Source organism: Pelecanus crispus, chromosome 4, assembly GCF_030463565.1.
Source record: "Pelecanus crispus isolate bPelCri1 chromosome 4, bPelCri1.pri, whole genome shotgun sequence".
Taxonomy (NCBI): domain Eukaryota; kingdom Metazoa; phylum Chordata; class Aves; order Pelecaniformes; family Pelecanidae; genus Pelecanus; species Pelecanus crispus.
Window position 1 is genome coordinate 17,087,872 of NC_134646.1, and position 14,816 is coordinate 17,102,687.

The 14,816-nt window shown below is 40.0% G+C and overlaps 1 protein-coding gene across 1 annotated transcript in view; it reads right to left on the minus strand.

The window, feature by feature from the left end:
• Positions 1-388: 388 nt before the first annotated feature.
• The window catches only part of TTC29 (tetratricopeptide repeat domain 29), an 85,348-nt gene continuing 70,920 nt past the window's right edge, over positions 389-14,816 (minus strand). The window contains exons 8-10 of the mRNA XM_075709439.1: positions 5,841-5,964; positions 936-1,167; positions 389-399 (exon numbers count right to left, since the gene is read on the minus strand). Coding sequence (XP_075565554.1) covers positions 389-399; positions 936-1,167; positions 5,841-5,964 — 367 coding nt within the window. The remainder of the gene's footprint in view (positions 400-935; positions 1,168-5,840; positions 5,965-14,816) is intronic.

Below are 14,816 nucleotides of genomic sequence, written 5' to 3' on the forward strand. Positions count from 1 at the left end.
CACAATTGAAATTATACTTAATTGTTCCAATTCTATGAAAGGAAAAGATACACAAGAAAACAGCAGACAAGCAGTTCTTTGTCTTTGAGAGTATGGTAACAGAGGCAATTTGGACACAGTAACTCTGATATTATGACTTTGCCCCAGCTGTCATTTATTTCCACTATACTCCAGATTCACACTCTCCACAGGAATGCATAGAGGAAAGTTTTAACATGGAGCGGACTTACCCCTTTTCCTTCCCCAGTACAATACAGTTTAATGCTATCAATACTTGGAGAGAATGCCTAACTCAGTTTGTCTTGTATTGACATACAGTACAGGGGGAAAAAAAGTAAAGAAAATTTAACCCATGAAGAAGAAGGTCTACTCCACACAAAGTCCTCCTCTACTCTTTACCTGAAACACGGAAACACAGTGAAGAAATCATAGAGTGGCCTTTTTTTTTCTTCTCCTCCAATGTCAAGTATAAGGATGCCAAAAATAAACCAGCATGTTCTTCTGAATTCAGAACTATGTCCACCACATCAAGCAGAAATTACTTCTTACTTTTAGTAACACGGAACTGATTTTTGGATGCACTTGAAAAACTGACTGCAAATGAAGATTATTATTTTTTTTCTTTAAAGATTAAAATAATGATATTAGACTAAACTAATACATCACTGTTTGCCCGTAACTGTCGTGCTTTGGAAAACAGTACTGAAAAAAGTAAGTTACCATCCATAGCAACTACTACTATCTGTTTCTCCCTGCTATATTGTACTTAAACGTATTTAATTCAGCCTTTAAAATAGGCACACAAAGGAGTAAATCTAACCTCCATTCAGTACAAGGATTAAACCCAGGAAATAATTTAATAAAACTCTACAAGAAAAACGACTTAGCCGTTGAGGACAATACAGCACTAATGTGTTTCATAACCAATGTCTTACCAACTGTAAGAGGGTCAGTGCACATGTCACTTCTGTTCTCCTTCCATGCCAGCAGGTACTTGAGGCTGACGGGATCTTCTGCTTCTATATGGCTGTTAAATGCCACCATCAGTTTATGAGCCTTCGCAATACCACAGTAAGTCTTTGTTTCATCCACTAAGGGCAAATTATTTAAAGTTTTTGCAGCCTCAGAAGCCTGACTGAAATATTTAAGAGCTTCATTATAGTTCCCCTAGCAAAGAAGAGAAAAAAGAAAAGAATTGTAAAAACTACTTGTAGTCACCTTATTTTACCTTGACATTAGGGCCTGCTCCTCTGGCACCTCAGAGATGCTGCAGCTGAGAGGCCAGCACACAGAATGACTCATGGCGTGGTATTAAGCAGATCACTCTCCCTTGCTGTTTCCTAACCTCCAAAATCCAGATAATGCTGCTCATATCCTTCTCAGGAACTGAATTGTTTTTTGTTTGTCTGTGTAGTATTTTGAACTTACAGATCTAAGTATATAAATGCTAAGTATTAATACTGATTCCAGCCAAGCCTTTTAGAAATTATCGAGATTGTTTCATAAAGTTTAACATCTCTGTGGGAGGAAAGGTCCTAATTTACTATTGTGATACTAAATTTTAGAAAATAAATCTTAAAAATGGGAAAAAGAGGATAATGAAATGATGGACCTAAAGCACGGGAAAGAACAGAAATTAAAACCTACAGGTTTATGGGGGAAGAAAGGGTATACCAAAACCCAGGGATATTCCTAACCACAAAAAGAGAAACAGTAGGAGAAATATAAGCTAACTGTTGCTAAATAGAAAACCCAAATAATTTATCTCTTTATCCTGCAGAATACAGAAATCCAACATTCATGAATTCAGTAAAAAGGAGTATAAACTACAGCAGATAATACATTAAGAGGAATTAACAAAAGTATGACAAGAACTATTTTTTTATGTGAGAGATAGAAAGAAAACTCCTCAACTTCTTGACCAAAGAGGAATAAAGAGAAAACTAGGGAAAATCATGATAGGCTGAAGGGTACTGCTGAAAAGCTAAAATATTTCTCAGTATATTTCTTCATCTTTTGCATATTTCTTCTTTGCCATGAAGCTACTTTGAGTTACCATCAGAAATGGAGTCAAAAGAAGAGTTGCAAGAGCAAGCTTCTAATTTAAAAAGTAGCATACCACCAGACCTAAACAGAGCATAAATAAAAGATTTGAAAAATCTAAAGACAAAGAGATTGAATTGCTGGGAAATAAATAACATTTCTCTTTAAAACTAGGTGGTATAATCCAGGCTCGAAAGGTAGTACCATTTTGTGTTGGTATTATACGTGGCAGCATGCAATACCTTTATGCTCTAGTATCAGTACTGTCTAATGTTTAATTATTATAGAAAAATAATCAGATTACAATTTTGCCAAAATTGTTGAAAAAGGTAAAAAAGGAAGAGTTTTGCAAGGCTTTGAGGAATTCAAAGGGACCTAATAATACTACCTGAGTGGTTATGTGATAGCAAATGAATTTAACTTTTTAGAAAATGAGAAGTAATCCGTACTGCCTGAATTATTTGTAACTTTGAGTGGATCCTAATTAACTCAGGCTCAGGAAGGTGGCCTTGAAATAACATGGGCAGCTCTGCAGTGGCTTCTCCTAAATGCAAACCAGCTCTAATATCTAGTAAGGTCAAACAAAATATTAGGATGCATCAAGAATGCACTGGAGAAAGCTAGAGTAGATACAATCCATGTAAATAAAGAGCATATTAATGAAACTGGACAAAGTAATATGTCAAACAGCAAATATAAAACAGGAATAGACTGAAAATTGCTACCAACTACAATAGAAGAATAGGCATGAATTGAATATAACTGAAGAGCAAGAAATGTAAAAATAATTACAGATAGCTCTCCTCTGGATCGTTTATGGTGTCAATCTTGATCACAAGCCTACTAAGAAAAAAGTTGGAGTTCCTTGTGAAAAAAAAAAAATCAACAAACAAGACAAGGCAAAAAAAGTTCCTCCTGGGAGCAAGTCATTATGGAACTCTTCGTTCTTTACCTTACTCTGAAGGAATTAGTTCTGGCTGTTGTCAGAGCTAGACAAACTTCTTGTGGAAGTTTCTATATGTCTATCATTAACATTAATTATAGCCTGCCTGGTCCCTGGAAGATGCCTTCCATTACTCCCATTGGTGTGAAATTCTGCTGCCCTGGTGGCACAAACTTCCTGACTGAAAACATTTTCAGAGCTGTCTTATCCTTTCACTCTCAGCTTGATTTAGTAAGATTGAAATTCCTTCCTGCATAGAGTGTAGAAACCAGGAGGAGACACTCCAGTTGATACCTGTTGCACTTAATACCACTTTTTGGGATCAAAATTTGTATAACAGCTAAAATGTGCCTGTAATTAAAAAAGGAGAAGAGTAATAGAAATACAGGTAGTCTTTAGGCTTTGTTTAATATAGCAGGGGAGCAGAATTAGGCCTATTAGGACACAGCAATGAATAAAGAACAATAGGCAGTAGGATAACAGACAAAAAGCAGAAACTTCTACCTACCATACTCATGAGAACTATAATAGGTTTAGTGATGCAATTAGTGAGAGGAATGCAGCAAATCAGACTACGAAACTTGAGAAAAGTGAAGTGAGAAATGACAGAGTGAGCCATGCTAACTCCATCAGAGTTTGCATGTTAAGCAAGCAACCTGCTTAACAAACTGGGAGAAATTAGACCCAATATTTGCGCATAATACCAACCCAGACATTTTAGGAAACAAGAAACATACGGGTAAAACAATCATGACTAGAAAGCAGGAACTGAATGTACAGCATTAAAGAAAGACAGTGATGGTGATGGAATAGTGAGATGACATAACTGTAAAGATACAGCAACAGTGTGGACAGAGCAAAGTGAATTTGGTCCAAGTCACTTTGGGAAGAACAGTGAAAGTTATATCCCCGGTTTACTAAAGGTCCCCAAGGATAGATCTGGATATAAATAGAGATATCTTTAATTTGATGAGGAGGACAACACTACTGCAAATTGTATCACCAGGGGAAGTACTGAGTTGAATAAAAATACCCTAATAATGACTTGGAGAATACTGGCGATGACAGCTGACACCAAGCAGGCAGTGATCCAAGGGAGGAAATGTTAATTTAGACTCAGTTTTGGTAAACATTGCTGACCTTGCAGAAAAAATGGTATAGAAAATAGGTAATTGTAAAACTTCAAGAGATTTTTTTTTTTAATGTTTAAATTACATATTTTATGTAAGTTAATAAGATTAAGTCACTACATTTCTTCCCTTCTACACCACAACCCCAGTTCAAGGCAGCAAATTCTGAACTGAGAAAGAGAATTTAGAGAATAAACAAAAAGAGGTTAATTCTTAAAATATCAGTTCTCAATTGACTGTTAGCAATGGTGGCAGAAGCAGTGAAATATAGTAGTTAAACACAATTCGGTTAATTATTTTTCAAATTTGGAGTAGAATAATTAAGCACAGTGTCTCATCACCCTACTTTCTTCTAAGATTCATATCCATTTTAAAGTTACTTCAGCAAGTTCTCAAAGACTTTAAAACAGTTTTCAATGGGAAATTCAGCATTTGTGTTAAGAACATATGTAAACAGAAAGCTCTCAGGCTAATTTAGAGATTACAGAGTAAGAAATTTTTCTACTGCTTATGAAACAAAAACAGGCAAATAACTTTGGTAGAGGGAGGTCTCTGTAAGAGGAATCCAGAACAAAAAGAAGAAAAAGGCATTTGGGGGTAGTGTAAGTGAAAAGGGGCAAGTAGCCTATTTAATATATTTCACATAGAAAAGAAATTCGGACCACAAAAACAGTCAACAGAAGTTAGAAAGGGTGATTTTGAAAGGGTATTTCTATTTTTAGTTTGTTCATAATGAAAGTGTTTCCTAATTTCCACACTGCCCAGTCTGCAGAACGAATTATTTTTATTACTTACTGTATCTAAATAATTTCATGTAGCATTTCAGCTCTAAAATAGGTGTTAAAGGGCTCAACGCGAATCTTTCACTTCTGCAGTAATGTTTTTAACCCTTCTGATTTAAAAAACCAAGTGCTACTGCAGTGCAAGTCCTGCATCTCTAGATGAGGTGAGGGACAGAGTAAGCATGGAAACCGCTACCCAGACAGGCAGCCAACAACTGCTGCCGTTGCAGGGTCCACCCCAGAGGAACAACTCAGAGACTGGCACATGGGTATAGAAAGAAGCACTTCAAAAGACCTCAGAAACTATGATAAAGGGAGTTTCTTAATCACCCTTAGCTTAATATTGCCTGTGACTGCCTATCTATTGATTTAAACAGGCCAAATCAAAGCCATCAAGCTGGGTGGAGGCATATAGAAGAGAAAGCCCTTCCACCACCAACACAGACCTTTGCCAAACTATCTGCTGCTAGCACCCATTTCATAAATTTGCCTGAGAAAATGTAGAGAAGAAATCAAGCTAAGATTAAAAACTGCTTATTAGTATGCGATATAGTATACATTCATTTTTAAAAAGCACGGATTTCAACGTATAGTACAATAAAATTTCATTTGCTTTAACTGATGACTCTTTATGGGCATATGCGGCCCCAGCGGTGATTTGGATGCAGATTTTTCACAACACTGGAAGTCTGTCATGATCTGAATTTGGAGTTTTTATTCACCCATTCTAGAACAAAACTCTATGTGTTAAATATGGTGTGAAATTTTCACCTTTCCCAAAAAGGCACATTTTATTTAGTCACACAGTATCTTCTCCTTTAGCAACTTTTGTAAGATACAATACCTGGATCAAATCCTTCTGGGTCATCTTATATGCAAAACCAGATTTTTACCATGTATTAAACCCAATTGTTTGACATCATTACTACAACCAGTACTTACTCTTTCATTGTAAATATTCCCAAGTAATACACATGCATCCACCAGGCTTTGGCTTAGATGAGCATTCTCAGCAGCCTTCATAAACTCTCCCAGGCACTTAATAGTTTCATCCACTTTTCCCTGACTGAAGCAAAGGACAGGGACAGAATTAAATATTCACTCAGATGGCTTCTCCAAATGCTGAAGATCTATGCCCCTGTTCTGAAGTAACTTTACTTTGTGATGACCCATCCATGACTGGAGTTTATTTCCAAAACAGTTGTCTAGGCACTACCTGTGCTGAGACCAATGAGACTAGACCACACAGAACTTCTGAGGGCAGAACTGGATCCTTTGAGTGAAATAAACCAAAATTCTGCTTCAGAATATTGTGCCATATTTTAAGGCCAAGAATGAAAATGCAGATGATGATTTTACAGGGGTTTTGGAGTTTCCATTATTTCAATATTTTTTCTGCTGAGCAGCTGATAACATTTTCAATACGGTTGGACCTCACATCCTGATGAAACAGGGGAATGAGGTAAGAAGGCTAGTTTTTCAGCAAGACTTCTTGTGCTCCTGTCATTCAGAGATGCCATTTCTTGCTCTAGAACCCTGGCGGTGCGGCAGCAGCTCCATAATGGTGCTGCCTCTTAGTTCCGGGGACGATAGCCTTTCCCTGAGTGTAATGCTGCACTTTGTCTGGGTGGACCAAAGGTTGCTACAGTCACACAGGCAAACCTATAAGCTGTGGATTGCAGGTGTCACCCCCCAAATCCCAGTGAGATCAGAGCAACCTGAGGTCACAGCTGAACCTAAGTTGAAAATTGGTTAATGTACTTTGGCAATAACATTTGCAGATTTCCTTTTTTTTAATAAAGCCAGTCATATTAACAATATAAGATCTCTGCAGTATGATTACAAGATATAAGATAGACATCTGGGTTTGCTTGTGAGTGAGGCACTGTGCTCTTTTTCCCTTTAAGGCTGAAGTGTTACTGCAGCTGACCTCAATATTAGCCATGAACTTGAGTCACTAATGTAGGAGTGTAGCATGCTAAATGTCAAACCACCAAGCAAGACAGAAAATCCAGTCTTAATTAAGAAACTCACAGAAATAGAAGTTCCTGTAGGTGATAAAGAATTGTGATTTATTTTCTCACCATTTTCAAACACCTTCAAGTTATATTCCTGCAGCAAATGACTGACTGGGGTTTATTTACATTACAGTTTTTATTATAAACTGGTATTAGGGATATGTGCTTTCAAAATCTGGCAGAAGTCTGCAATTCCCTGTCTTATGATATCAGAGTAATTATAACAGGGTAGTGCCTGCCACGGAACAGGAAACACAGCAAAGCATGCCTTCATATTTACAATATTGCGGTGATTATCTGTATGTGACAGTGATGAGCTAGATTGCTACAAAAGGATGCTAAAACACTGAAAACTAACATGCTTAAAATGTTCAACTATATGCTACTGTAAAGCTTAGTTGTCAATAAGCAGAGCTGGATTAACTAAAGTTTCCTAATTTAAGTATTTTTATATCATGAGAATATTAAATATACTCTACTGTAAACATTTGCCACATGTCAAAAGGCTTCTAAATGAATTAGAAACAAAATTTTTTTAAACCTATTTTTTTCTCCTAAGAAGAGAAAATCAAATGTTTCCCCACAGAAATACAGCATATGATTTATATAAGTTAAAGGACAAGGTTAAAGTGTTAGACAAATATTAATTCCAGTTTTTCTAGTTTTCTATATGCAGTGCACAGGTGCAACTTGAAGAGCATATTATATGGTATAATCATTAAATCCATTCAACCAGACCTTTGAGAGTTAAAAACATATATTCTGAGGAAAAGGACTCCTCGGTCCAAGGAATTAGAATGAAACAGTGCAGAATATTTGTGTATCAAGGTGATTCCAGTTTCCAATTGGGAAAACAGGACTGTTAACACCCACATCCCCTGACAACTGTCCAATTATGTATATCACACTTGGCCTACTGTTTGCAGTAGAAGTAATCAATAAAGGATGTGGTTGAGTGAACATAGATTTTGGTTGAACCAATGCATGAAAACTTAATCATTTACTCAGAGTGGAGAAATCAAATAGAGCAGAGATGAAACAGCCACTAAGGGGTTTGTTGATTGTGCCACCAAGTTTGTGGGCTAGAGGCTGAAAGTAATAAAGCAAATGGAATCAGTGACAGGAGAAAATGTAAAAAGGTTTTCTTAATTTCATGAATTAATAGAAATGTTTTGATGTATTTTTGGCCATTTTTTATATTTCACATAAAAACCTATGCTCCACGTATAGAAAATATGAAAATTGCTAGGGCATATAACCTCTTTCAGGCAAACAGAAATCAATTTGATACATATCAGAAGGATATTTCTCACTGTTAGGCCTTCACTTATGCCAACAAGCAATTGGTTGGTACAGTTTAACAATTTTTCAAAGGAAGTACTTTTAAAAGCACTACAGCTTGAGATATTTAAAGTATGCTAGAAGGATCACTGAAACACTTTATCCTGTACAAGACCTGATAACATGATAAACAGGTCTTTCCTACTCAAAGGGCTAATATTTTACAGTTCCTTCAAAAATCTACATGTTATTTTATACAGCCATATACTTTCTATCTCCTTAGACATCACCTTCCTAAATGTATAAAATGTAATTTCCTAAAGATATAGTCATTCATGATCCCACAGAACAGTTATGATGACTTCAGCAGAAGAGATTACATATCTACAGCAACTCATTTTCCAGTTTCATGCTAAAATGCCCTATGAGATTTTTACCCCTATTAGACTTTTATGAAAATATGCACCTTTTATAGGATTGCTCATGTGATTGAATTGGATGTATAAATCATGTGTCCACAAGAAGTCATTACCATGGTGGACACTGGCAGAATAAGTCAAGAACATGATGCTATTATGTCAGATTTTTCCCTGGAAAATGACATGCCTAAATGCACATGATAGAGAATTTCAGTTTCCGTGGTCTGTGGAAACATCTGCAGCAAAGCTTTCACAAAAAATTCCAAAGCCATAGATAAGTTCTGAGTGATTTGGGAGGGCTCAGCCACTTTCTTCAACATATCACAAGGCAATCAGTGCAAATTCTCACAGACGTTATGCTTATAATGCATTATTTTAGGGAAACAGTAATCTTTTCTTTGAAAGACATTATCCATCAAATTTAAAATGATTTGCATAAGTCTAGCCTAGATCAGGTAAAAATACAAGTAAAGAAAAAATCATCAAGCTGAGTATGGAGATTCTGTCACGAACAATAATTATTCATGCATTTATCCAATATTTTCTGCACAAGCTTGCCAAAAATTTGCTTGTTTGCTATACATCAGACAAGTAAATATCCAAAAGTTTGGTGTGAGAGTAAACAGAAACTTACAATGTTTTTTTTAATGGCTCTCTTTACATTGGCTTTTCAACCCATTTTTCTATGCCCTTTCCTCCTCCAAGGAAGAGTCAGTAGAGCTGGACCAGCATGATTTTGTTCATGAAAAATTCTGTTACTGAATTTTGAAAAGTAGGTTTGTGTGAAATATCCATCATACTGGGTTACAGAAAGCGTTCTATTAGAGAGCATTACACAGCAAAAGGGAATTTATCTATAAGGACTGCTTAAGACAAAGACCACAGAATCACAGTATAGTTAAGGTTGGAAGGGATCTCTGGACATAATCTCCATCTGTCTTTCTCAGAGCAACTAAAGGAGGCCTGCGTCCAGTGAAGTTTTGAGTGACTTTTGAAGGATGGAGACTCCACAACCTGTTCCAACATTCAACATGACAGTAATGTTTTTCTTCTTCTTGTGTTTAAATGGAATCTCATGTATTTCAGTTTTGTGCCCATGGCCTCTTGTCCTGTCACTGAACACCACTGAGAAGAGCCTGGCTCCCTCTTTACTGCTGCCTAAGAGGTACTGATAAGATCCCCCCCAGTCTTCTCTTCTATGGTCTGAACAGTCCTAGCTCCCTCAGCCCCTCCTCCTAGGACAGATGCTCCCAGTCCCTTAGTCATCCTTGGCAGCCCTTCGCTGGACTCACTCCACTATGTCCCTCTCTCTCTTGCACTGGGGAGCCCAGAATGGCACACAGCACTCCTGGGGTGACCTCACCAGTGCTGAGTAGAGGCAAAGGATCACCTCCCTCGACCTGCTCGCAATGCTCCGCCTAATGCAGCCCAGGATCTTGTTGGTCTCCTTTGCCATGAGTGTGCATTGCTGTCTCACGGGCAACTTGTCCGCCAGGAAACCCAGGTCCTTCTTTGCCAAGCTCCTTTCCATCCAGTCAGCCTGCAGCCTGGGCTGGTGCCTGGGGTTATCCGTCTCCATGTGCAGGACTTTGCATTTCTGAAGTTTCCTGGATCCTCTCTCAAAAACAGAAGCGATGCCTGCAACCTTCCAGTCCTCAGGAACCTCCCCTAGCTGCTGCAATCTTTCAAAGATAATCAAAAGCAGCCTTGCTTTGGGCAGCTCCCTCAAGATCCATTTCAAATGTTGCTTATGCTATTTTCTCACGTAAGAGATACTTTATGGTCTACTCAGCTATTTTTGCTGCTTGTGCTATAGTAAAAGTAATCATGGAATTTATCCATTTCTACTTAAAACAATGAATAAATGGGTTTTATGGAATGGCATCTCCCCATCTGTGAGACCTCCTTACAAAATTGTCCCATGAAGACAATGGATGAAAACATCCCAAGTCTTTATGACCTTCAGTCATAGAGTTCAAGCATTCAAGAACATGTAAGGCCCACATAAACAGATTTATACATCTTACCTGAGACTTTTTTAAAGGTTTTGTAGCATAAATCCAGAACTGTGGTCCTTTGAATTTTTGGTCAACTGAATGTCAGAATTCAGTTCTGATTCAACTCTAGTTGTCATTACTGAAACTTGGTGGCACAAATCCCATGACTGGAGTGTGGCTATTGATGGCTACAGGCTCTTCAGAAGGGACAGGCGAGGAAGGAGGGGTGGAGGGCTTGCCCTTTACATCAAGAAATGGATAGAGTGTGAAAAGCTGTCTCTGAAGAATAGCCACGAGCAGGTTGAAAGCTTATGGGTAAGAATTAGAGACCGAGGCAACAAAGGGAACTCTGTGGCTGGTGTCTACTACAGGCAGCCCGATCAAGGGGAGCCTAGTGACGAAACCTTCTTCCTTCAGCTGCAGGAGGCATCACACTTGCAGGCTCTGGTCCTGCTGGGGGACTTCAACCACCCTGACATCTGCTGGAAAAGTAGCACAGTGAGCTGTAGGCAATCCAGGAGACTCCTGGAGTGCATTGAGGATAACTTCCTTAGCCGGGTAATAGATGGCCCTACCAGAGGAGATGTCATACTGGACCTGTTGGTCACCAACGCAAGTGAGCTAATCGGTGATGTCAAGATTAAAGGCAGCCTGGGCCGCAGTGATCATGCACTGGTGGAGTTTGCAGTCTTGAGGGATGTGGATCAGGTGAAGAGTAAATTCGGGACCCTGAATTTTAGGAAGGCAAACTTCCAGCTCGTCAAAGAGTCAGTCAATAGGACCCCCCGGGAAACTGCCCTCAGGGACAAGGGAGCAGAAGAGAGCTGGCAGATCTTTAAGGATGTTTTCCATATAGCGCAAGAGCTCTTGATCCCTGGGTGTAAGAAATCAGTAAAGGAAGGGAAGAGACCGACATGGCTGAGTTGGGATCTGCTGGTCAAACTAAAGGGCAAGAAGGAAGTGGAAGCAAGGACAGGTATCCTGGCAAGACTATAGGGACGCTGCTCAGTTGTGTAGGGATAGGGTCAGGAAGGCCAAGATGCAGCTGGAGCTGAACTTGGCAAGGGATACAAAGAATAATAAGGGCTTCTACAGGTATGTCAGCCAGAAAAGGAAAGTCAAAGAAAGTGTACCCGCCCAATGAACAAGACTGACAAATCGGTAACAATGGATGAGGAGAAGGCTGATGTACTCAACAATTTCTTTGCCTCAGTCTTCACTGGCAACCTCTCTTCCCATACCTCTCGAGTGGATGGACTGCAAGACAGGGAGTGGGGGAGCAAAGTCTCTCCCACTGTAAGAGAAGATCAGGTTTGTGACCACCTGAGGCCCCTGAACATATATAAGTCTATGGGACCTGACAAGATGCACCCCAGAGTCCTGAGGGAATTGGCTCATGTAGTTGCCAAGCCACTCTCCATGACTTTTGAAAAGTCATGGCAGTCAGGTGAAGTGCCAGGTGACTGGAGGAAGGGAAACATTGCAGCCATTTTTAAAAAGGGTAGAAAGGACGACTCTGGGAACTACCAACCTGTCAGCCTCACTTTTGTGCCTGGGAAGATAGTGACACAGATCCTCCTAGAAGCTATGCTAAGGCACATGGAGGACAGGGAGGTGATTTGAGACAGCAAGCATGGCTTCACCAAGGGCAAGTCCTGCCTGAAAAGCCTAGTGTCCTTCTATGATGGAGTGACTACACCAGTGGACAAGGGAAGAGCTACAGCTGTCACCTACCTGGACTTCTGTAAGGCCTTTGACACGGTCCCCCACAACATCCTTCTCTCTGAATGGGCGAGACATGGATTTGATGAGTGGACTGCTCAGTGGATGAGGTATTGGTTGGTTGGATGGTTGCATCCAGAGGGTAGTGGTCAATGGCTCAATGTCCAGATGGAGATTGGTGACAAGTGATGTCCCTCAGGGGTCCATATTGGGACCAGTACTGTTCAATATCTTCATCAATGAGACAGACAGCAGGATTGAGTGCACCCTCAGCAAGTTTGCAGATGACACCAAGCTGGGTGGTGTGGTTGACATGCCTGAGTGATGGGATGCCATCCAGAGGGACCTGGACAAGCTGGAGAAGTGGGCTCGTGAACCTTCTGAGGTTCAACAAGGCCAGGTGCAAAGTCCTGCACCTGGGTTGGGGTAAGCCCCAGTATCAATACAGGCTGGAGGATGAAGGGACTAAGAGCAGCGCTGCAGAGAAGGACTTTGGGGTACTCGTGGATGAAAAGCTGGACATGAGCTGGCAGTGTGTGCTCACAGCCCAGAAAGCCAACAATATCCTGGGCTGCATCAAAAGAAGCACGGCCAGCAGGTCAAGGGGGGTGATTCTGCCCCTCTACTCTGCTCTGGTGAGACCCCACCTGGCGTACTGCATCCAGCTCTGGAGTTCTCAGCACAGGAAAGACGTGGACCTGTTGGAGTGGGTCCAGAGGAGGGCCACAAAAATGATCAGAGGGATGGATGGAGCACCTCTCCTATGAAGAAAGGCTGAGAGAGTTGGGGTTGTTCGGCCTGGGGAAGAGAAGGCTGAAGGAGACCTTACTGCAGCCTTTCAATACTTAAAGGGGGCTTATAAAAAAGATGGGAACAAACTTTTTAGTAGGGCCTGTTGCAATAGGACAAGGGGTAATGGTTTTAAACTAAAAGAGGGTACATTTAGACTGGATATAAGGGAGAAATTTTCTATGATGAGAGTAGTGAAACACTGGAATAGGTTGCCCAGAAGAGGTGGTAGATGCCCCACCCCGGAAACATTCAAGGTCAGGTTGGACGGGCCTCTGAGCAATGTGGTCTAGTTGAAGATGTCCCTGCTCACTGCAGGGGCGTTGGACTAGATGACCTTTAAAGGTCCCTTCCAACACAAACGATTCTATGATTCTATGATTCTATGATTCATAGGTGCCCAGACTTTTCTACATAAAAGTTTCTCAAATGGCTGAAAGGTCCTGAGAATCATCATGATAATTTACAGGGCTGAGGAGTTTATGCCTATCACGTACCTAAAGCTCTTCAAAGCAGGCACATGTGTAAGTTGTTTAATTTGGTTAACGGTCTCAGGGCATAACTACCAGTTGGGTTTTATACAAAATACCACAGCTGCCATTTTCCAGAGGAAGGGTTTATGGTTGTGTCTTTACCTGTGCAACAGATCAGCAGTTAAATCCCTGATCCTAGACATAAGAGTGAGTTTCTTCTTCACTTGAATCAATCAAAACGTTCCTCTCCTAGGAGAATGCCTTAAATACTAAACTGGGGAGTCTTATTGCTAATTTCCCCTCTCATTTCTCCTTACCTACTGTTTTTCCTCTTTTTCAAATTGCAACAACCGGAAAGCAGTGAGACTGTCTATTCCCTGATAGCCAGAGAACACTCCCAGACAGTGTGGAGTACAGATTTGACACACAGGAAAATCACTAGCCACTCCTTCTTCAACTCTGCTTTTAAGAAAAGAATTTGCACTGCCATGGTCTTTCAGATGAAGGTTTTAGAACCCTGACTTCAGAAGGATCTCCAAATCTTTAACTTCAGAGTAAATAAGTGCATGTGCTGTCATTCCAGAATGCCTAAATTACAGAGAGAGGAAATTAACATACACGGTTTTCTAGGAAAAACCTCTTGGCTATCGTAGGCCACCCTCTACCCAGACTGCTGCTTTTTGTGAATGCAAGGATGAATACTACTGAGAGCTCAGACACCCTTACACTCATCGCAAAGTCACTCATTGTAACAGCTGGTGTCCCAGCAACTAAATCTTTCTCAGTTAGGCTTAAGACAGTTTTGAAAATGGGACCTGGTATTCTAAGTCTGTTCTGTGGCTTTTTGAACATCTCATCTCATGTGAATTACATATCAGAGAGCTGAAAAGAACTGTGGTTGTGGCTGGTCCCTATATGCTCTGAAAGGCCAAGAAGCAAGGCATCTAACTCAAATGGGAGAATTTGCTCTGCACAGTGAAATAAACCCGATGACAAGTCCTCCTCCATAAACAATTTGCCAAACTCTGTCATGCATGATATGCACTGAAGTCCCCAAATGTAGGATGAATCAAGGATAAGCTGCAACCTTCACTTTAATCTTTTCCTACTTCATATGATAATTACATCAGACTACTTTATGTCAAAATTATTTGTGTAAGAAGTTGAAGTAGTTTCAAACTAATTCACCTGGAAGAAGATTTTAATGCCAGATGCTGAA